The 22,363-nt window shown below is 45.1% G+C and overlaps 1 protein-coding gene across 1 annotated transcript in view; it reads left to right on the top strand.

Moving 5' to 3' along the window:
• MYL4 (myosin light chain 4) overlaps positions 1–22,363 on the top strand; it is a 34,820-nt gene that overhangs the window by 2,008 nt on the left and 10,449 nt on the right. Inside the window, exon 2 of the mRNA XM_034941553.4 lies at positions 18,486–18,642. Within this exon, the coding sequence (XP_034797444.1) occupies positions 18,520–18,642 (123 nt within the window). The 5' untranslated portion in view covers positions 18,486–18,519. The remainder of the gene's footprint in view (positions 1–18,485; positions 18,643–22,363) is intronic.

The raw sequence follows: 22,363 nt of genomic DNA, 5'->3' as shown, positions 1-22,363 counted from the left end.
ATTCAAGATGGCTTCACTCACATGTCTAGGGTGTCAGTGGTAGCTATTGGCGTGGTCCTTCATCTCTCCTCTGCATGACCTCTCTTTTCACACTGGCCTCTTATGAGTCAGTAGTTTAGCTCCAGCTTCTTGACTTGGTGGTTGACAACAAAGTGTGCAAAAATAGAAGCTGTGAGGTCCCTTAGGCCTAGGCCTGTGAGCATCACTTCTTGTTGGTCAGAGTAAGACTCAGAGCCACCCTGGATTCACCAGGAGAAATAGTCTACTTCTTAATGGGAAGAGTGGCAAAGTAACACCACAAAGGGCGTGTGCCATGGGAGGAGTTTTTGGGTCATCTTTGGAAACAATCTACCACGCTAGGTATGAGATGAGAGTATCTAAGATTGGGAATGGAAAGAAAGGGATAAGTAAGAGCTATCACTCTTAAAATGTGACCCTTTCAACTGAACACAGTACTCCAGATTTATTCTGAATAATTCAGAATGCAGTTGGACTATTATTATATGGACACGTCTATTAAAGTGGACTACAGTTGTATTTACATTTTTTTTTTCCGAGACTGAGTCTTGCTCTGTTGCCCAGAGCTGGAGTGTAATGGTGCAATCTCGGCTGACTGCGTCCTCCGCCTCCGGGGTTCAAGCAATTCTCCTGTCTCAACGTCCCGAGTAGCTGGGATTGCAGGTGCGCACCACCACGCCCGGTTAATTTTTGTATTTTTAGTAGAGACGGGGTTTCACCATGTTGGCCAGGCTGGTCTCAAACTCCTGATCTCATGATCCACCCATCTCGGCCTCCCAAAGTGCTGGGATTACAGGTGTGAGCCACTGTGCCCAGCCTGTATTTACATTTTTTAGCAGTCACATGACACTGTTTGCTCATGCTAAACTTGTGTGGTCATTTACGGACTCAGCTCTTTTTCACACAACATGCTGCCAACCCAAGTCTTGTATGTGTGCAGCAGAGTTTTGTAAACCTAAATATAGGACCTTACCACAGAAGATACATAAAGATGATACTTTGTGAAATTATGGATCTAGAGTCAGCATTTAAAGAGCCTCTGATGCTTGGCACTCTGGCTTATAGGCTTAGAATTTGCCTAAAGCCTTTTTTCTTTTTTTAACCTAAAAAAGAGCATTTCCTGGCTGGGTGAGGTGGCTCATGCCTGTAATCCCAACACTTTGGGAGGCCAATGCAGACGGATCACCTGAGGTCAGGCGTTCCAGACCAGCCTGACCAACATGGAGAAAACCTGTCTCTACTAAAAATACCAAATTAGCTGGGCGTGGTGGCACATGCCTGTAATCCCAGCTACTTGGGAGGCTGAGGCAGGAGAATCGCTTGAACCTGGGAGGTGGAGGTTGCGGTGAGCTGAGATTGCGCCATTGTTCTCCAGCCTGGGCAACAAGAGCAAAACTCCGTCTCAAAAAAAAGAAAAGGCCAGGCGCGTTGGCTCACGCCTGTAATCCCAGCACTTTAGGAGGCCAAGGCGGGCAGATCACAAGGTCAGGAGATCGAGACCATCCTGGCTAACACAGTGAAACCCCATCTCTACTAAAAATACAAAAAATTAGCCGGGCGTGGTGGTGGGCACCTGTAGTCCCCAGCTGCTGGGGAGGCTGAGGCAGGAGAATGGCGTGAATCCGGGAGGCGGAGCTTGCGGTGAGCTGAGATCGGGCCACTGCACTCCAGCCTGGGTGACAGTGCAAGACTGTGTCTCAAAAAAAAAAAAAAAGCATCTCCTTTCTGATTGTTGTTGACCAGGCTAATACATCTGTTGTGGTTTCTACTCATCCACAGCAAAGCCACATTGTTTGAAGTACTTTGATGGGGTATTTTGGAGTGTTTTTACTTCCTTCTCTGCTCCTAATTGACCTACTTAGACTCGCTATTCATCAACCACTTGGGCATCCTGCTGTCATCCGTTATCCAATATGTTTGGCTAGTGAGTGGAGTTGGGTTACAACAGCATTATTCCAAAAATGGAATTGGAAAATTATTTTTTCTCCTAAGCCTGCTTCTTGATCTATTTCATATTCAGTCAGATTTGGAGGCTGGCATTTAGGGAACTATTCAAAAAGCTAGACGTGATATCAGTAGCAAAATGTAGGTCCCACTGAAACATAGCCCAGAGTAAGTGTACTCTCCTGAAGTCTTTCAGTCCTCCTTGTCTGTACCCTTCATTTTGTCCCTGTTGCGTGTGGTTTTATGGCCTCCTTAACTGACCTTGCACCCCACCACCCCCACCCCACCCTCACCATGTTTACTCTTTGGTCAAATGATCCTCTTCTTTTGGCTTCTCTAATGACACCATCTCCTAGCTTTCCTCCTACTGCTCTGTTTTTGTTTGTTTGTTTGAGAGAGTCTCGCTCTGTCACCCAGGCTGGAGTGCAATGGCGCTATCTCGGCTCACTGCAGCCTCCGTCTCCTGGGTTCAAGCGATTCTCCTGCCTCAGCCCCCTGAGTAGCTGAATTTACAGGTGTGCGTCACCACACCCAGCTAATTTTTGTATTTTCAGTAGAGACGGAGTTTCGCCATGTTGTCTGGGCTGGTCTCGAACTCTTGACCTCAAGTGATCTGCCTGCCTCAGCCTTCCAAAATGCTGGGATTACAGGCATGAGCCACTGCGCCTGGCCTACTGCTCTGTTTTTTAATCGGTTTCCTTTGCAGCTCCTCTGCCAGCCCCTTTAATATTAAGCGTGCTTCAAGGACATGTTCTAGGCCTTCTTCTCACCCACCCTACACATTCTTCTTAGGCAAAACCATCCTTTCTTTCTTTCTTTCCTTCCTTCCTTCCTTTCTTTCTTTCTTCCTTTTTCTTTCTCTTTCCTTTCTTTTGAGACAGAGTCTCACTCTGTCACCCAGGCTGGAGTGCAGTGGTGTGATCTCAGCCTGCTGCAACCTCCACCTCCCAGGTTCAAGCGATTCTCCTGCCTCAGCCTCCCGAGTAGCTGGGACCACAGGCACACGCCACCATGCCAGGCTAATTTTTGCATTTTTAGTAGAGATGGGGTTTCGCCATGTTGGCCAGGCTGGTCTCCTGACCTTAGGTGATCCACCCACCTTGGCCTCCCAAAGTGCTGGGATTACAGGCGTAAGCCACCATACCCCGCCCCTATCCATTCTTGTGGCCCCAGTTTCTCAACTACAAATGGTTTGAAAAATTTGTATCTCCAGCCAGACTACTTTTTAGAGCTCCAGGCCCAAATGACTAACTGCCAAGAGGACACCTTTATCTGGATGTCTCATAGGTACTTTGTTCGGAATGGAACCCCTCATTCTCTTAAAATATTTCCTATCCCAGTTTAAGATATCACCATCTTTTCCATTGCCCAAAAGATTAGATAAGGGTTAGTTTAACAAGGTTTGTACAGATTTCTTCCCAGCCTCAGCTCTGTCTCTGGTGATAAGAATGGCTTTCTCCTGGTACAAGGAGGGCATCTTTCACATGGAGTTTTATCTCCTGGTTTCAGTAAGAAAAAGGGAGGCCAGAGTGCTCTTCTTGCATATGCTGTTTTTCAAGTGTATATTATTCTCAAAATAATCCTTATGCCAAAGTGGCATATATCAGTGTGGCATATTTTGACTCTACAACTCCAATATCTAGTCGCAACGACCTGACAATTTTACCTCCTAAATATATCTTCATGTTTCTTCCTTCCTGTATCTTACCTACCTCCAAAAATAAGTCTGATCATGTTAGGACTCCTCTCCCTGTCTTCCCCCACCCCCCAAATTCAGGACTTACCTTCAGGTCTAGTAGCTGCCTCTTTATTCAGCCTTATCTCACTCATCTCTCTTTTATAGTCCACCTTCCAACTACATATAATTTTTTTTTTTTGAGACAGGGTCTCCGTGTTCCACCCAGGTTGGAAGCTTACTGTAGCCTTAACCTCCCAGGCTCAAGTGATCCTCTCACCTTAGCTTCCCAAGTAGCTGGGACTACAGGTGCATGCCACCACGCCTGGCTATTTTTTGTATCCTTTGTAGAGACGGGGTTTTGCCATGTTGCTCAGGCTCTTCTCGAACTCCTGAGCTCAAGTGGTCCACCCGTCTCAGCCTCCCAAAGTGCTGGGATTACAGGCGTGAGCCACGGTGCCCAGCCCCTTCATGGAACTTTTTTTTTTTTTTTTTTTTTGAGACAGAGTCTCACTGTTGTCACCCAGGCTGGAGTGCAATGGTGCAATCTCGGCTCACTGCAAACTCTGCCTCCCGGGTTCAAGCAATTCTCCTGCCTCAGGCTCCTAAGTAAGTAGCTGGGATTACAGGTGCATGCCACCACAGTGGGCTAATTTTTTTTTTTTTTTTTTTTGAGACGGGGTTTTGCTCTTGTTGCCCAGGCTGGAGTGCAATGGCATGATCTTGGCTCACCGCAACCTCTGCCTCCCGGGTTCAAGCGATTCTCCTGCCTCAGCCTCCCAAGTAGCTGGGATTACAGGCATAGACCACCATGCCCAGCTAATTTTGTATTTTTAGTAGAGACGGGGTGTCTCCATGTTGGTCAGGCTGGCCTCGAACTCCCGACTTCAGGTGATCTGCCCGCCTTGGCCTCCCAAAGTGTTGGAATTACAGGTGTGAGCCACCGTGCCCAGCCAAGTATTTTTAGTAGAGACTGGGTTTTACCATGTTGGCCAGGCTGGTCTCCAACTCCTGATCTCAGGTGATCCGCCTGCCATGGCCTCCCAAAGTCACCCACTCTCTTGCCTCACAGGCTTTGCATGTACTGCACTCTCCCCAGAACCCTCTTAATTCCACTCTTCATCTTAATTCTATTCTTCATCTGGCTAGCTCTGCTTATCCTCCAAATATACTTCTTCCAGGCCTTTTCTGCTCCTCTGGGATAGCTTGGCTCTCCCTGCTGTTACTCTAGTGCTACCAGACTTGTCATTACTCTCATCACTCTTTGCTGTAATTAATTATCTGTTTAATTGTCTACTTCTGGTCTAGCCTATAAGCTCCATGAGGGCAGAAGCCCTGTCTGCCTTGTTCCCTGTGTATTCTCAACACTTAGTACAGTATCTGGCATCTAATGGGAACTTAGTATTATTTGTTTAATGAATGAATAGAATAAACTCACTGTGTTCCTAGTATTATTTTTGTTTGTTGATTGATGTTATAGACTGGTTGCATCTCCTCAAAATTCATATGTTGAAGCTAACCCCTAGTGTGGCTGTATTTGGACGTGGGGTCTCTAAGAAAGTGATTAAAGTTAAATGATATCATAAAGATGGGGCCCTGATCTGACAGAATTAGTGTCCTTATAAAAAGACGCACAGGAAAGTTTGATCTCTCTGTGGGCATTCACCAAAGAAGGGTCATAGGAGGACACAGGGAAAAGGCCAACATCTAGGAAGAGAGCCCTCACCAGAATCTGTTTTGCCAGCACTTTGATCATGGACCTCTAGCCTCCAGAACCATGAGAAAATAAATCTCTAATGTTCAAGCCACCCGGTGTGTGGTATGTTGTTATGGCAAGCCCAGGTAGACTTATATAATTGATTATTCTGTTTATGTCTTGTCTCCCTAATGCAAGGGCCAAGTCTTATATTTCTGTATATTGTTCTTTGAAAAACACCACATATGTAGAAAATTCTTAAGAAATATATTGACTGAGTGATTAAAGTGGAAGTCTTTCTACATATTATTCTTTCTTCCTGAAATACATTTCCCTTACTCTTTGACCAGTGAAATTCTATTTATTCTTCAAGCCTCAGCTTCAGTATCACATCCTCAGAATATTCCTAGACCTACCTAATTTAAATTCTTAGCTCCAGCCTGTTATTCTCTCTCATGCCATTTTTGTTCTTTTCTTTCATAGTATGTATGGTAATTTTAATCGTATTTGTTTAATATAAGCTGCATTGAAGGCAGGGACCTTGGTTTGAACATTATGTCCCCATCACCTAGTTCAGTGCCCTGCACAAATATTATAAAATATATAAATATCTTTTGCTGTTGTTGTTTTGCTAAAATATTATAATATTTCGCTCTTGTTGTTTCATTAAAATATTGTAAATATATAAATATTTTTGAAATATCTGATGATTGAATGACTTGATGACTTAATTTCATCTCACTGATCTAAACATGATGCTTTTTTTTTGACTCCCCCTTTCTGGGCCCAGAGAACATGCTGGTCTTGCACATAAATCCTTAAAGGGTTTTTTTTTTTTTTTTTTTTTTTTTTTTGAGACAGAGTCTCGCACTGTCGCCCAGGCTGGAGTGCAGTGGCGCTATCTCGGCTCACTGCAAGCTCCACCTCCCGGGTTCATGTCATTCTCCTGCTTCAGCCTCCCGAGTAGCTGGGACTACAGGCGCCCGCCACCACGCCTGGCTAATTTTTTGTATTTTGAGTAGAGATAGGGTTTCACCGTGTTAGCCAGGATGGTCTCGATCTCCTGACTTCGTGATCTGCCAGCCTTGGCCTCCCAAAGTGCTGAGATTACAGGCATGAGCCACCGCACCCGGCCAAATCCTTAAGGGATTTAAAGTCAAGGCAGTATCTGAAGTATTGAGACTATTCAGAAAATGCATCTTGATTGAGATGAGCTCCGAGATGTGCTAAATGGCGTATGACTAGGGCGCCTAGGGCTGACTCAAAAGCACAGGGAAATAAACTACAGACAGCCCCCAAGTTATGATTTTTTGACTTTATGATGGTGTAGAAGCAATGTGCAGTCAGTAGAAACTGTACTTCAGATACCTATACAACCATTCTGTGTCTCACTTTCAGTACAGTATTCAATACATGAGATATTCAGCACTTCATTATAAAATAGGATTTGTGTTAGATAGCTTTGCCCAACTGTAGGCTAAGGTGAGTGTTCTAAGCACATTTAAGGTAGGCTTTGCTAAACTATGATGTTCAGTAGGTTAGGTGTATTAAATGCATTTTTGACTTGATATTGTCAACTGATGGTGGGGAGCATCTGTAATAAAGGCAGAAGACTATAAGCAAATTAGCTTGTCTGGACTGGAGGCTGTATAAGCTTGGTTGAAATGGTGGTGTTGGGGACAGCTGATAAAAACCTTTGGGTTCCTGGCTGATGACTTTAGTTTTGATAAAATAGACCAAAGGAGCTGTTGATGATGATTGAGCTGGAGAGTGACCTCATGAGACCAGAATTTGAAAAAGATTATGCTAACAGCTGAGGATTATGTGCATTGGAGGAGAGAAAGACTAGGGGCTAGGAATGCAGCAGAGAGGCTGCCAGGGAGTCTGGGCAACTCTGAATATTCACTATTCTAGGATCTTAGATGGTTGAATCTGAAAAAAGATAGAAAATTTAAACAGTTTCGAGTTACTAACTTAAAATGAGAAATATTCTTATCCAATTCCTTGACCTGAAGGCATTCAGATTCTAACCAGAAGACTGCTTACTGAGTACAGACTTAGAACAAAAAGAGTAAATTTAATGATCTTAGTGGCTATCATCTCTTTTTTTCCTCAGAAGTGACGTATATACCTGACTACTAGATAAAAAATATCTATAGCATCTGGAGTCGATGCCCACCAAATAATAGATTATTTGCTTCTCTCTTTTCTAACTAGGCTCTAAGCAGCCTCATTTTTTCTCTAGGTAAATTGCAGAGCAATGGATTAAACACAGATTGATTATATTTTAGTATTCAGTATACACCGTAGCTGTCTTGAATAGACTTTGTTTTTGTTACAGATATGTGATTTGGGAGATAGAGGCTGATCTAGGTTTAAACCAGACTGAGTTGGGAGAGCCTCAGATGAGAAATATCCAAAGGTTAATTGAAAACGTGAAGCTTGGCCAGGCGCAGTAGCTCATGCCTGTGATCCCAGCACTTTGGAAGGTCAGGAGGATCACTCGAGGCCAGGAGTTCGAGAACACCCTGGGCAACAAAGACAGACCCTCATTTCTACAAAAAAAATAAAAAAAATTAGCCGGGCATGGTTGTGTATGCCTCTAGTCTTAGCTACTTGGGAGGCTGAGGTGGGAGGATCTCTTGAGCCTAGAAGTTCGAAGTTGCAGTGAGTTAAAATTATAGCACTGTATGGCCAGGCGTGGTGGCTCACACCTGTAATCCCAGCACTTTGGGAGGCCGAGGCAAGCGGATCACGAGGTTGGGAGATCAACACCATCCTGGCTAACAAGGTGAAACCCTGTCTCTACTAAAAAAAAAAAAAAAAATACAAATTTAGCCGGGCGTGGTGGCGGGCGCCTGTAGTCCCAGCTACTTGGGAGGCTGAGGCAGGAGAATGGTGTGACCCCCAGAAGTGGACCTTGCAATGAGCCAAGACTGTGCCACTGCACTCCAGCCTGGGCAACAGAGCGAGACTCTGTCTCAAAAAAAAAAAAAATTATACCACTGTATTCCAGCTGGAGAGATAGAGCAAGACTTTGTCTCAAAAAAAAAAAAAAAAAAAAAAACCCAGAAAAACAAATAAACAAACAAGGAAAGAATTTGGGACTGGAGAGAGAGAGTTTTCAGGCAGAACTAAAAGCATCTTTTAGTTGCGCACCTTCTTTCAGTTGTACGATCCTCCCGCCTTGGCCTCCCAAAGTACTGGGATTATAGGCATGAGCCACTGTGCCCAGCCTGCAGGTACTTCTACTAAGATGAATAAGAGACCATTCCTGGCCCCAAGGAGCTCACTGGTGTAGAGGATGCAGACATACAAATACGTAGTTTTAATATAATGATAAATAGTTTCACAAAGATTTTACAAGGCATTACATTAACAAATGTGTACCTGTAATCCCAGCTTCTTGGAGACCCTGTCTCAAAAAAAAAAAAAAAGTACCTGCATATTGTAGGTGCTCAATACATGTTAGTTGTAGTAAAGTCTTTTTTTTTTTTTTTTTTTTTTTTTTTTGAGACAGGGTCTCTGTCACTCGCGCTGTAAAGCAGTGGCGCCATCTCAGCTCACTGCAACCTCTGCTTCCTGGGTTCAACCGATCCTCCCACCTCAGCCTCTGGAGTAGCTGGGACTACAGGCATGTGCCACCATACCTGGCTAATTTTTGTGGGTTTTTTTTTTTGTAGAGACAGGGTTTCGCCATGTTACCCAGGCAGGTCTTGAATTCCTGGGCTCAAGCGATCCACCTGCCTTGGCCTCCCAAAGTGCTGGAATTATAGATGTGAGCCACCACGCCTGGCCTCAATAAGTGTTAGTTGAATGAATGAATGAGAGTAATCTGAATGAGGGAGAGGAGAGTTGGTGGCAGAATTTTGGTGTTACAAGCATAGCAGAGAAGGCCCAAGACAAGCACACTAGATCTAGTCACAGGGAAGTCACTGGTGGTGTGCTAGAGAGGAAGTCAGAATTCAAGAAGTAAAAGAGGAAGTCAGTGGAAAGGGAAACTGAGAAGAAAGAATAATCTTCAGCATTAAAAATATATCCCCAATTGCTGAGAAAGGATTTGGGCTCTTTTTGCTTACTGAGAGATACCCATGCTATGGGTTCCAGGGCCGTCTCTTCTACTGATGTCTCCTTGCTTCCTTGCCCCCCTTGGGAGCTAGGCTTCTCCGTCAGAGAACCCTTTTGTCAGTTCTGCCAGCTCCCACGGTTGTCTTAGCATCCTGCATTCTAGTCTCAGGTCGGTCATAAGTCAGTGTGACGTTGGGCAAGTCACCCCCTTCTCTCTGGACCTCTGAAGTTCCTTGTAGCTGTTAGCATATCTGGGATGATGCAGTTTGGATGACTGGTGAGGATTCCAACTTGCTCTCTGCTGCTTTGCAACTATAAATCTCTGCCAAACACCAGCTATCCTGCCCTCTGCTTTAGATCCCTAGGTAGACTCTAACCCACCTTAGGCAGGCTCCCTCCCAGTGTCCTTCTCACAGGATTCAGTTCAAACATATGTCACTAGACAGCACTGCCTTGATTGCAGTACAGAAATGAGCTTCAACCATTTAAACAATTGAGTGATGAGGCTGAACATATAGCATTCTCCACCTATGCTAAAGCAGTCAAGGAAATGAAGTTTGAGAGGATGATTTAAAGTGTTGGCTGGGCGCTATGGCTCATTCTTGTAATCCCAGCACTTTGGGAGGCCAAGGCCGGTGGATCACTTGAGGTCAGGAGTTTGAGACCATCCTGGCCAACATGGTGAAACCCTGTCTCTACTAAAAATACAAAAATTAGCTGGGCATGGTGGCGGGCACCTGTAATCCCAGCTACTGAGGAGGCTGAGGCAGAAGAATCGCTTGAACTAGGGAGGCAGAGGTTGCAGTGAGCCGAGATCGAGCCACTGCACTCCAGCCTGGGTGACAGAGTGAGACTCCGTCTCAAAAAATAAATAAGTAAAAAATAAAGTGTTGTGATAGCTAGTTTTACTGTGGTCCTTGAACTTTGATTTTAGACACCTTTCCCCTCCTTTTCTGCTTTCATTTTTGGTGTTCTGGGCCTTATGAATTATTGAGCCTTCAGGTGATTCATTGCTTTTTTTTTCCTCCCTCCTTGGTGGGAAGGATTCTTATATACAGAGGATTGGGTTAATCATTCTCCTGATTTATGGCCTTCTTTCTTCAGTGGTCCATGCAACGCCTTTCTTGTTTAATTACTTATTTCTTTTCTTTTTTTTTTTTCTTTTTTGAGGCGGAGTTTTGCTCTTGTTGCCCAGGCTGCAGTGCAATGGCACGATCTGCTCACTGCAACCTCCGCCTCTCCCAGGTTCAAGTGATTCTCGTGCCTCAGTCTCCCAAGTAGCTGAGATTACAGGCATGAGCCACAGCACCCGGCTAATTTTGTATTTTTAGTAGAGACGAGGTTTCTCCATGTTGGTCAGGCTGGTCTCAAACTCCTGACCTCAGGTGATCCGCCCGCCTTGGCCTCCCAAAGTGCCAGGATTACAGGTGTGAGCCACTGCGCCTGGCCGGATTACTTATTTATTTTCTTTTATCTCATTGACCCAGCCATCCAAACCACACCCACTCTAGGCAATTATTGAATACTTTTAATGTGTATTTTTTTGTTTGTATGTGTTCTTGGATAATGGGTAATGCTTCTAGTATGTGTGTATTATTAAAAATTTTAATAATATTTAGCTCAATACACCCAAAATGTTATCATTTCAACATGTAATCAATATGAGATATGTTACATTCTTCTTTGTCTTCTTTTTTGAGATGGATTCTCATTCTGTCACCCAGGCTGGAGTGCAGTGGCTCGATCTCGGCTCACTGCAATCTCCACCTCCGGCATTCAAGTGATTCTCCTGCCTCAGCCTCCCGAGTAGCTGGGATTACAGGCACGTGCCACCACGCCCAACTAATTTTTGTATTTTTAGTAGAGAAGGGGTTTCACCATGTTGGCCAAGCTGGTCTCAAACTCCTGACCTGAAGTGATCCACCTGCCTTGGCCTCCCAAAGTGTTGGGATTATAGGCATGAGCCACTGTGCCTGGCCCACATTCTTTTTTTGTACTTCAAAATCCAGTATGTATTTTACTGTTATAGCATATCTCAATTCGGATGGTAAATTTTCATTATAAACACTTAATCTGTATTTAGATTTCATAAAATGCACAGTCGAAAAAGTAGATTCATATACCTAAGTTGTCCCAAGCATACTTAAAAGTTTTCTAATAATCAAATATCAAAAAAGTATTTTTCTTTAATGTTTACATGCAAACTGACAAAACTACTTCATATTAGTCATATTAGTCATATTTATTTTAGCAGAATTGACTTGACTTTGAAGCAAAAACATATCAGTTTTAAAACTACATCTGTCCAAATTAAGTAAATTCACTAACTCTTGTGTCAACTCAGTATCATTAACATGAAATTCAAAGAGGTATTGTATAAATTGAAAAAGCAACTCTAAATTTATTAATATCAACAAAAGCAACTCTAAATTTATTAATATCAACAAAGCATTATTTAAACTTTTCTTGTTTTTGTAGCCAATTTACATAATACTGTTTATTACAATTAGAATCTTCTGCATACTTACATTGAAATAATGTATATTGATTTGTATTGTGAAAGGTTTCAATTTGAGCATAAATTCTTTCACCTATCTAGATAAGTCAGAGATGTTTTCTTTCCTTGAAGCTTAAATTTATTTATTTATTTATTTATTTACTTATAGACAGAGTCTCATTCTGTTGCCCAGGCTGGAGTGCAGTGGTACAATCTCGGCTCACTGCAGCCCTGCTTCCCTAGTTCAAGCAATTCTCTTGTCTCAGCCTCCTGAGTATCTGGAATTACAGGCATGCACTGCCATGCCCAGCTGATTTTTATATTTTTAGTAGAGACAGGGTTTCACCATGTTGGCCAGGCTGGTCTTAAACTCCTGACCTCAAGTGATCTGCCTGCCTCAGCCTCCCAAAGTGCTGGGAATACTGGGCTAAAACATTTCGACTTCTATCTTTCATATCCCTTTTTTTAAATTGTCAATTAAATGTAAATGTACTATCCTCCATATCTCTTAGCTTTTCTTTTATGTTTTCTATTTCTTTGCCCTCTTTTTTTCTTCTGGGAGATAGTCTCTCTTGTTTTTCAATTCCCTAATTTGTTTCCCAGCTATATCTATTCTGCCACTTTTCAAATCTATTATGTGCTCTATTTTGGTGATTACTTTTTCATACATAAGATATCTGCTTGTTTTTTAAAAATATTTTTTCTTATTTCATCTATTATACTTTTTATAGTTGATATTCTGTTTGTTCTTTACATTTTCTTGTCCTGGTGTCATATTAGTAATATTTTCGTTTATCTCTTTTAGCATGATTTTTGGGCTACTTTTAAAATCTTGGTCCATCTGTTGTCATATTTCCACTTAAGTTACACTGTGTAATCAAGTAAGTTGTATCCTTTCGGATGAATTGTGCTATTCAGGTGTCTTGTTATTTTGTCCTTGGCCATACAGGTTGTTCTGTCCAACAATGCATACTAGTGCCATTGAGCTTAGAGGTTGAAGGCTGGGGGTGAATGAGCCCTAAAACCGAGAACCCTTGGCTCCCAAACTCCCAAGTGTGTCATGCTCAGACTCATAAAATAACTCTCCATGTCAGGGCTTCACCCTTTGCCCTCCCATCAGGGAAAAGCAGCCTTAGGAGTACAGGCATGAGCCACCGTGTCTGTGGCCAAAACACTTCTTAGAGTATAGTTCACATGCCCTGGAAATTTAGAGGGCTAAGGAGGGGGAACATCTGTCTAAAGTTGGGTTGCCCCCTTACCTGTTTTGATCACAAGCGCAGTGCATCTCCAGTGCTTTGCTGTTACTCTTACCAACACCCGGACCACAGTTTGAGTCATGGCGAGTGAGGGAGTAGCACCGTTTGTCATAAGACAGTGGTGGAGGAAAAGGGAGATCAGAACCCTGAGAGCTCCTTTTCTTTTTTTAATCATTCCACAGCTGTGCCTGGCCACTTCCTGCCTCTAATCAAAGCCACCCTTCTACCACACACACCAATTCAAAACAAGGTCCTCTCCTTCACCCAAGGGGTTTCTCGAGGTTTTCTTCATTTCTTGATATTTTCTCTTTGTAACTCTTCTGCAGGTGATCTTGGGATAGGGAGCCATGGTCACAGTAGTTCCATCAGGATCCAAGCTTAAAGATCTTGAGTAGTTGCTTTGTGCTAGACACTTTATTCTACATGTGCCACCTGTGTTAACTCATTTACTCTTCACAACTACCTTGTAGTTATAACAGCCACATTTTACAGATGAGAAAACTGAGGCATGAAGAAGTTAAAAAGTAGCCAGGTGTGGTAGGGTGCACCTGTAGTCCCAGCTACTTGGGAGACTGAGGCGGGAGAATCACTTGAACCAGGGAAATGGAGGCTGCAATGAACTATGTTTCACCACTGCACTCCAGCCTGAGTGACAAAGTGAGACCCTGTCTCGAAAAAAAAAAAAAAAAAAAGTTAACTAACTAAGCCAGGACTCTAAACCAGGCAGTCTGATTCATGAGTCAGCCTTCTTAACCTCTGCCTTGCAGTGAAACCCAAATTACCCAGTACTCTCTATGGGGACGATTGACAAAGTGCTGGCCAGGGCATTGCCCTGTGATGTCCAGGCTTATGAGACATTGGTCAGAGGAGAGAGAGAGAGGGTGACAGGAACAAGGCATTAACAGCCAGGCTAGCTGTCAGCAGCATTTGATCCCAGGCAGGAGACTCTAATGGACCTCTCTCTGAGCAGGACACAGACAGGCTCTGTGTGGTTAGAGATGAAGGGAGGAGGAGGAGTGAGTGTTTGCGAGCTCAGCCCAAATGAGGGCTGATGTCACTTCTCCTTTGTGCATTTGTGTCCGAATTTGACATCTGATGTAAACCGGTTGGTGCTAAATTCTGTCTTGTGTTTTCAATCTGCTGAATTGGAAGTCCCTCATGGGAGCATTTGGGTGAGCCTCAGCAACTCTGGCTCAGAAACCACCAGATGCTTCCCAGAGAAAGTTGTTTGGCTGCCAGTACCCACTGCCATACTTGCCTCTTCACACTACTACATCTCCTTCTTTCCTTGGCTCTGATGGGCCAACACATATTGTAGGGCAAGTCTGTGTCATAGGCCCTGGGAAGGATGCTCTCGATTGGTAAGATTTGAAGGTGAAAGTTACTGGCCATGAAACAGAATGAAGACCATAAGACGATGGAAGCTCGGACTCCAGTTACTGGGCTCTAATGAAGCGTGGCGTCATGAATTTTAGTAAAAACAAGGCCAGGGGTTGATATGTTGCTTCTTCATGCATGGCTCTTTCCCTGAAACCACAGCTCTCCTCCAGTTGTTTCTGAAGTGCCAGGCACTTTTTTCACTGGGGCTGCTGAAAACGAATCCGAAACTGATTTGAGGAGCGTCTCCTCCCCTGCGGGGGCTCCTGTGCCTAAGGTTTCAGGTGGTTGGGCATGCCTTCTCCGAGTGTTCTCCGTCAGACAGGCTGCCTGGCCCTAGAGACCTGCCACATGCTTTCTGAGCCACAAATATTTTACACCATGAGTTCCCAGCTGCTGCCCTTCCCCCCGCTTCCATTCCTTTCCACCTCTTCCTCATTCCTAATCCCACACCTTAAAATCCCTTTAGCCACTGTCACCTTACCTTGTCCCTTTCTCATGTGGACCTCTCTCTGGAAGTTCCAAATCTGGGAAGCCTGAATGCACCTCTAGCTACAACCTGCTTGGCAAAGGAAAGTGAAATGAACATCTTCGAATGTTTCCTACATGGCAGAGGTTGTTTGCAGTGCCTTACTTAACATTATTTCATACAAATCTCATGACAATTTGAAAAGGAAATGTTTACCCTCAAAGGTCCTGAGGCTACTAAGGCCTAGATTAGAAAGTGGCAAAACCAGGCTTCAGACCCATCACTGTCTACCTCCAGAGTCCACAGTATTTGCGTGATTTTGGATGTCTCCGGAGCCCCATTCGGCTTTCCCAGCTTTCTAACCTCGTAGCTCTGTTCCCATGCAGACCTGATATTTTGCTTCTTAGAATTTAGAAAAGAAAGGGGAGTGGGGTGGGGGAAAAAAGGAAAAGAAGAAAAGGAAAGAACAACCTTCCAGCTTTTTCTTCTGAGGATCATACATCTTTGTAGAATAACTACAACAATAACATAATACTAACTTGTTGTGTGTGCGTGTGTGTTTTAACTGGAAGGGGGCATGTGTCATTCAGTGATTATTTAAAAAAATTTTAAGCCACGGAACCATTAGAAAATGATACTGTTTTACATACTGGGAGCTCCAGTATGTAAAACACAGGAGTGGTGGTGACTGAAGTGATGGTGGTGGAAGGAGCTCCAAGGTCTGGCCTTTCTATGTACCCTGCAGCCAGAAGCATGTCACCCTATAAAGCAAGATAGCAAGATTGCTAGTCTCAGGATTCTGTTGAACATGGTTTGAAAGTCTCCTGATTGTTTTTCCTTTTAAAATAAGCAAGCTGAGGCCCAGAGAGAGGAAGTGGCTGGCAGAGTCAGGACTAGTGCCTGGGTCTCCCAGCTTCTATCCTGCAGCTCTTTACAGAAATCCCAGTTTGTATATTTTTGCACAAACTCCGCAGGATGCAGTCCAGGAAGGGATGCAGGTGGAGGTGGAGAAGGAGGAGGGCCTGGGCTTCCACTTTTTCTCTTTCCTCGTCACCAACAACCTGAACTCCCAACCCCTGTGGGGAATGGGGTAGGTCAGGGAGAGGACTGGCAGGGATTATAGAAGAGTGCGAGCGAAGGTACAAGGGATCAAGTTTGGTAGCCGGCAAGGAAGAGAGGTGAGGCAGAAGATGAGGGGAGGAGGTGAGGTGCACAGAGCAAAGGAGCCACCATCCCAGCTCAGGACCAGGGCTGGGCTAGAATCTGGGCCCTGGTCTCGTTCTAGTATTCCCTTGAGCAAGTCCTGGCCCTTTTTCCTGCCCGTTTCCTTTGAGGGCTTCTCTGTCACCACCAGTGAGCGTGTATAGGTTACAGGAGGAGCAGTGAAGAGCAGTGTGCTACAGAGAGCACTGCACCCTGGGAAACAGAATTAGTTGGCCCAGCTCTGCCTATAAGTAGCTGAATGTCTTGAGGCAACTTAAACGTTTCCCTGGACCTTAGATTCCTTGCCTGTAAAACAGGATGGGGCCAGATGATCTCTAAGGGTCCTTCTGGCTCTGAAGGCAATGATCTGGGGCATGGAACCTGTAGTTAGAGAGCTGGGAAATGGGCAGATGTGGGCTCCAGGGCACCCAGAATTGCAGGCTTAGGAGCTAACAGCAACCAGGATTCTGTAGTCTAGCAATCTTGCTTTACAGGTGAGGAAACTGGGCCTAGAAAGGCGAAGTGATTTTTTTGCCTCTCTCAGCTTTATTCCTCTTTTCCTCTGAACTGTAGAGTCTAAAGATTCAGCACAAAGCAGTTTTGTGTAGTGGATACATAAGCTTTTTTGTTGTTATTTTTCTGAATTATTTTGTTGACTTTCAAAGTTTTTTTTACATAAACAGTAAATGCTCGTTATAAAAATTTCCATTAATACAGGAAGTGAAAAAAGTAAAAAACTGCAAATTGCTGTTATCCTCCCACCCTTACCCCCTAGGTCCCCGGAGGTGTCTCTGTTAACAGTTCAGCGTGTATCCATCCTGACTCCTCCAATAAATGCAGAAACTTGTATGTCTCTCCCCGACAACTGGATTATCATATACATTATTCAAGCATAGGCTTTAGACTCAGACATATCTACATCTAATCCCAGCTTATAGCTAATTATTTGAGTGACCTTGGCCAAGTTGTTCATCCAGTTTTAGTCTCAATCTCCCCATGTGTAAAATGAAAATAATAATAGTATCTACCTGGCCTGGCGTGGCGGCTTATGCCTGTAATCCCAGCCCTTTGGAAGACCGAGGCTAGTGGATCCCTTGAGCTCAGGAGTTCAAGACCAACCTGGGCAATTTAGCAAGACCTCATCTCTACTGAAAAACAAAAAACAAAAAAACTCCCCCAAAATTAGCCAAGTGTGCTGGTGTGCACCTGTAGTCCCAGCTACTCGGAAGGCTGAGGTGGGAGAATCGCTTGAGCCAGGAAAGACGAGGCTGCAGTGAGCTGTGATTGCACCACTGCACTGCAACCTGAGCAACAGAGCGATACCTTGTTTCTGTTAAAACAAACAAACAAACAAAATAGTATCTACCTTATAGGATCATGGTGAAGATTTAATGAGATTTTATATGAATAGCACTTAACAGTTCCTGGTACTGATAGTAGTAAGCACTACACACACACACACACACACACACACACACACACAGAGCACAGAATGAGTTAGAGGTAAAGTGAAAACTAAACCCCAAGTTTTCTGACCCTCAGTCTCCTCGACTTTCTACCACATCTCTCTGCTTCTCTCCTAGGTGCCTAGGCATGGGTTCAGTGCTCACTACTTGTTGAATGAATGACTGAGGTTGTGTGTAAGGGGGTAGATCTAGGGATCTGAGGTCTGTGGAGTTCCTGGGATGCCTGCTCTGGAAAATGGAGGCTTTCATCCTGTGAGTTGGGAGGGTGTGGGGCAGTGTGGGTTGGCTGGACCAGCTGTTGCTTCAGAGCTCCATGCCTGGAGAGTTGGGCCTCTAGGCAGAGCTGAGGGCCCAGAGTGGCTCTCAGCTTAAAGGATCTTGGCTTAGAAGGAATGTGCAGTGGGCTGCCTCTGCTCGGGAGGGGCTAAAAAAAGCCTCACCCTCCCCTGGGCTTTGTGTGAGGCTTATCAACTGCTCAAGTCAGCTCATCTCTCTGGCTGCTCCGGCATATTTGAGAAGGTCTGTTTCCCTGGTCCTTCTGGGTTTCCACCAATTGGCAGGAAGGGATCAGCCTGTCCTAGAGGTGAAGAGAGAGCTGTGGCATGAAGGGGAGGGGGCTGGTGGCCCCAAACCTGGTGACAATACACAGTTGTCAGCTGTACCCTGCTGGCGTTTCTTCCTTTTATAGTCAGCAGCAGCTGCTCTTGCTTTCACCCAGCCCCTCTGTGGGGGCTCCTGCCCAGGATAAAAGGGAAGGGAGGCGGCCCAGGCTCCTATCTCATCTCCCAGACGCCACGTCTCTTGGTTTCTTCTTAGATCACTCCTCTGCCAAAGATCCCAACAAGACAACATGGCTCCCAAGAAGCCTGAGCCTAAGAAGGAGGCAGCCAAGCCAGCTCCAGCCCCTGCACCAGCCCCTGCCCCAGCTCCTGAGGCTCCCAAGGAACCTGCCTTTGACCCCAAGAGTGTAAAGGTAAGTGAGGCTCAGCCATTGGGATAGAGTTGGGGATGACATTCAGAGTCCTTTTGCTCTGGAGCTTAGCGATCTACTTTATGTGGGCTGGACTGGGATGAGGACTAGGGTGTCCAAGCCCCAGATCGCAGTCCTATGGGGCAGTGGAGTGGGTGTTGGGGCTGATGAGGGGGAGATTGAGTCATAAACCTTTTCCGTCAAGAATGAGGTGCTGCTTTGAGGGAGCCCTGTCCTGCTACCCTAGATTTGTGCAGCTAAGTTGGGAATGGGGGGAGGTACAACCAACCATCCATCCACCCTTTTATAAGGCATTATGAGGACCACCATAGCAAAGTAAAACAGACTAGCCTTTTCCTAGGAGGTAGTGGGATATCTTTATGGAGAACAGACACATCATGGCAGCTGCCAGTGTACATCATGGCAGCTGCCAGTGTAACTTGGAGTAAGTGATATAAACAGTCAGGGAATATCCTCCCTGTGCCTGGCAGTTTGGGAAAGGCTTCACTCACAAACACTCTTACGGCAGGTGAGGGCAGGGTGGGAAGGAGGTTGTGGTTAAGGTAAGAGGAGCCTGGATTCCTCTCTCTCTTTCCTTACCCAGACGGGCCTTTCCTTCTGTGGCCTTAGCCTGGGTTCCTATCTGTAGCATGCAGAGGACTGGCCCACCCTGGGCTGAGACCCTCTCTCCAACCGGGTCAGGAAGCTGGGCCTGGTTCCTTTGCCCCACCCTGCTCTCCTCACACAAAACATTCCTCTCCCTGGAGCTGGTGTGGGCCCTGCATGCTGACTCAGTCATTTTAGACCTCCCAGCTCTCTGGCCCAGCTGCTGAAGGAATGGAACTGGTGGGAGAGGGGTGGGCTGAAGAGGGAGGGGGCCAGAGACCTCTGAAGAGGAGCAGTTTTAAGCCTTGGCACCAGAGTGGAAAAGGTCAAGTGGCTACTGGTATGAAGAGCTATTAATAACAGGTTGGGAGTGCTGAGCCCCCAGGTATCTCAGCCTTAGGACAGGGCTGGGGGTGGTGAGGGATCAGGTCAAAATAAGAGCACAGGACAAGGTTCTGTGACAAGCAGGCAGGGAAATTAAAACCCAGAGCTCTAATTGTATGACCTCCCTGCCCTCTGAGGATTCCTCTCATACCCACAGCCGGGATAACCCTACAAGTATTATGCCAAAGACCCAGTCCCCGCAAGGGACAGGAGTTAAGGTGGAACTGCTTAGCCAAGAGATGGAGGCAATTGCCCCTTTTCTGAGCTTGGTTATGGCTCACTCTGGGGAAACTGAGGCTACTGTAGGACCCTGAAAACACCTGCAGGTTTTCTAGGTCATACATCACTCCATTTACAAGCTGAGCCTGGAAGGAAAAGCTGACTATTTCACCCTTCAGGATCCCTCCTCGCCTTTATTTCTGATTTGTTCCCATAAAGCACTGTGCCTTTGGGTGGGTTGCCAGGCCTTGTCCCTGGTGTCTGGGCAACAGCTGCCTAGTGGCATCAAACTGGTGTCCTTCCCTTGGCCTGTCACTTCTTTCATTCACTCTCCTCTCTCAATTTCTCACCCGTGAGAAATTGCACCCCTGGTTGCAATCCTCTTTTCCATATCTGCATCTTCATGAGGGTTGTTGAAGTTGCTTTGAAGTAGAAAAAAAATAGGTATCTTTTATGAGAGACATTTTCCCTATTATTGTGTTATACTTACCCAGTTCTTTTGATTAGAAGGTTCTTTACTCCAAGACAGAGCAGAAGCCAGATGAGGTGACTCATGTTTATAATCCCAGCCCTTTGGGAGGCTGAGGCGGGAGGGTAATTTGAGGCCAGGCATTTGAGTCCAGCCTGGGCAACATGGCAAGATCCTTGTCTCTACAAATAAATAAATAAATTATAAAAAAGATTTGAAGATAGAACAGAAGCAAACTTAAGCCCAGTGTGTGGAGTTATGACCACGTCTATTGAGATTTTAAGTTTTTACATTAATTGCTCTTACATGTTTATTCCTGGTTCTTAAAGCATTGTAAAGTAAGGCAAACTGTGCCTTTTCCTCAGAGAGTGAATGCAGAGCATCCTTCACCCCATCTAGGGGGTTCCTTTAACTTTCTGACCACCCCCTACTTTTGGCAGTCTATTCCTAGCCACAACTAGTTTTCTTTCCAACCCAGTTAACTCCCCACTGCCCCAACCTATCCCCAGCTCATGGCTGCCATCTCTGGGTCCTCATGAATGGAGGTCAGTTCTCGGAGATGAGACAGGATGGGCACAGCACAAGCAGCAGCAGAATTAGGACTAGGAATGACGGCACTTGAAGAAGAGGCTCCAGGATTGGAACCACCATCAGTGGAGAGGGGATGGGATGGGATGGGGTGGGGTGGGGTGCATAAGGATCACGAGGTAACATACAAGATCTTAAATCAAAATGATGACTTGGGCTGGGTGTGGTGGCTCAGGCCTGTAATCTCAGCACTTTGGGAGGTCGAGGCAGGTGGATCACCTGAGGTCAGGAGTTCGAGGCCAGCCTAGCCAACATGGTGAAACCCTGTCTCTACTAAAAATACAAAAATTAGCTGGGCGTTATGGCGGGTGCCTGTAATCTCAGCTACTGAGGCAGAAGAATCACTTGAACTTGGGAGGCGAAGGTCGCAGTGAGCCAAGATCACACTATTGCACTCCAGCCTGGGTGACAAGTACGAAACTCCATCTCAAAAAATAAGAATAAAAAATAAAATAAAATGATGACTTATGCTTGGCCATTGTTATTCACTCTCCTCTTCTGTACTCAGCATTAAATTACTATGCATTATATGGGGGAAATCTAAAATGTATTACTTCATTCAACAAATTTTTTTCAGTGTCTACTATGTACTGAGCATTTCAGTGAACAATAACAAGAATCCTTGCCTGAGGGAGCAGTGGCTTCAAGGAGACGGAGTGCACATAAAGGCATGACTGGAAACAATTAGGAAGCGTGGAGGGCCCATGCCAATTGCTCTTGCTGCCCAGAGTGCCTAAGAGTGTGTCAGAAGACAAAATTAGAAGGCATTTTAGTTTAAAGATCTGAATTGGCTTTTATGTTTGAGTCTAGAATCTGGCAACAATGAGCCGAGCAGAGGAGGTGGTATTATAGACAAAGAAAGGCTGAGGTAAGCAGAAATGAGAGCAAAATGCAAATTGTTCATTGCAAAGTTACTTTTCTTGTAAAGGTTAAAGCAGATGGCACTTTCTCATCAAGCTGGCTGAAACTGTCATGTTTGGGGATTTGGCTATTATCTCTTACTTTCCTGATTTCTTGGAAAATCAGATGAACAACTTAGTTTCAGCTTGGTGACATGGAACTTCAGCATGAGTGAATCTATTTTGGTTTGGTCTGTTGGTCCTAGTGTAGGAGCTCAGTACAAACCAATGGCCTCTTATAAATTGTACTTAACGAGGGATATGTGCTGAAGGAGGGGTTGGAGTGGGATGCGGTGTGGGAAGCCTTCACTGAAGGGAGTGGATTTAAAATCAGAATCAAATAGAAAGAGCAGTCCGAGTGTGGGGAGTGGTGGTGCCCAAAGAGGGCAGAAGTGCAGCTTGTCAGAGGACTATGGACTAGGAAGAGATTGAAGGGGCAACAGTGAGGGCAGTTTGTGGGTGGCTAGGATGAAGAATTTATCTCAGACCCGGAGGCATTACAATAGGCAGTCCATGTAGGTTCTAGAATTATCCAGGGAATTTTTCTTTCCCTTTCCCT

Source organism: Pan paniscus, chromosome 19, assembly GCF_029289425.2.
Source record: "Pan paniscus chromosome 19, NHGRI_mPanPan1-v2.0_pri, whole genome shotgun sequence".
Taxonomy (NCBI): domain Eukaryota; kingdom Metazoa; phylum Chordata; class Mammalia; order Primates; family Hominidae; genus Pan; species Pan paniscus.
Note: the sequence above shows the minus strand (reverse complement) of the source record. Positions and strands in the feature narration are given on the sequence as shown.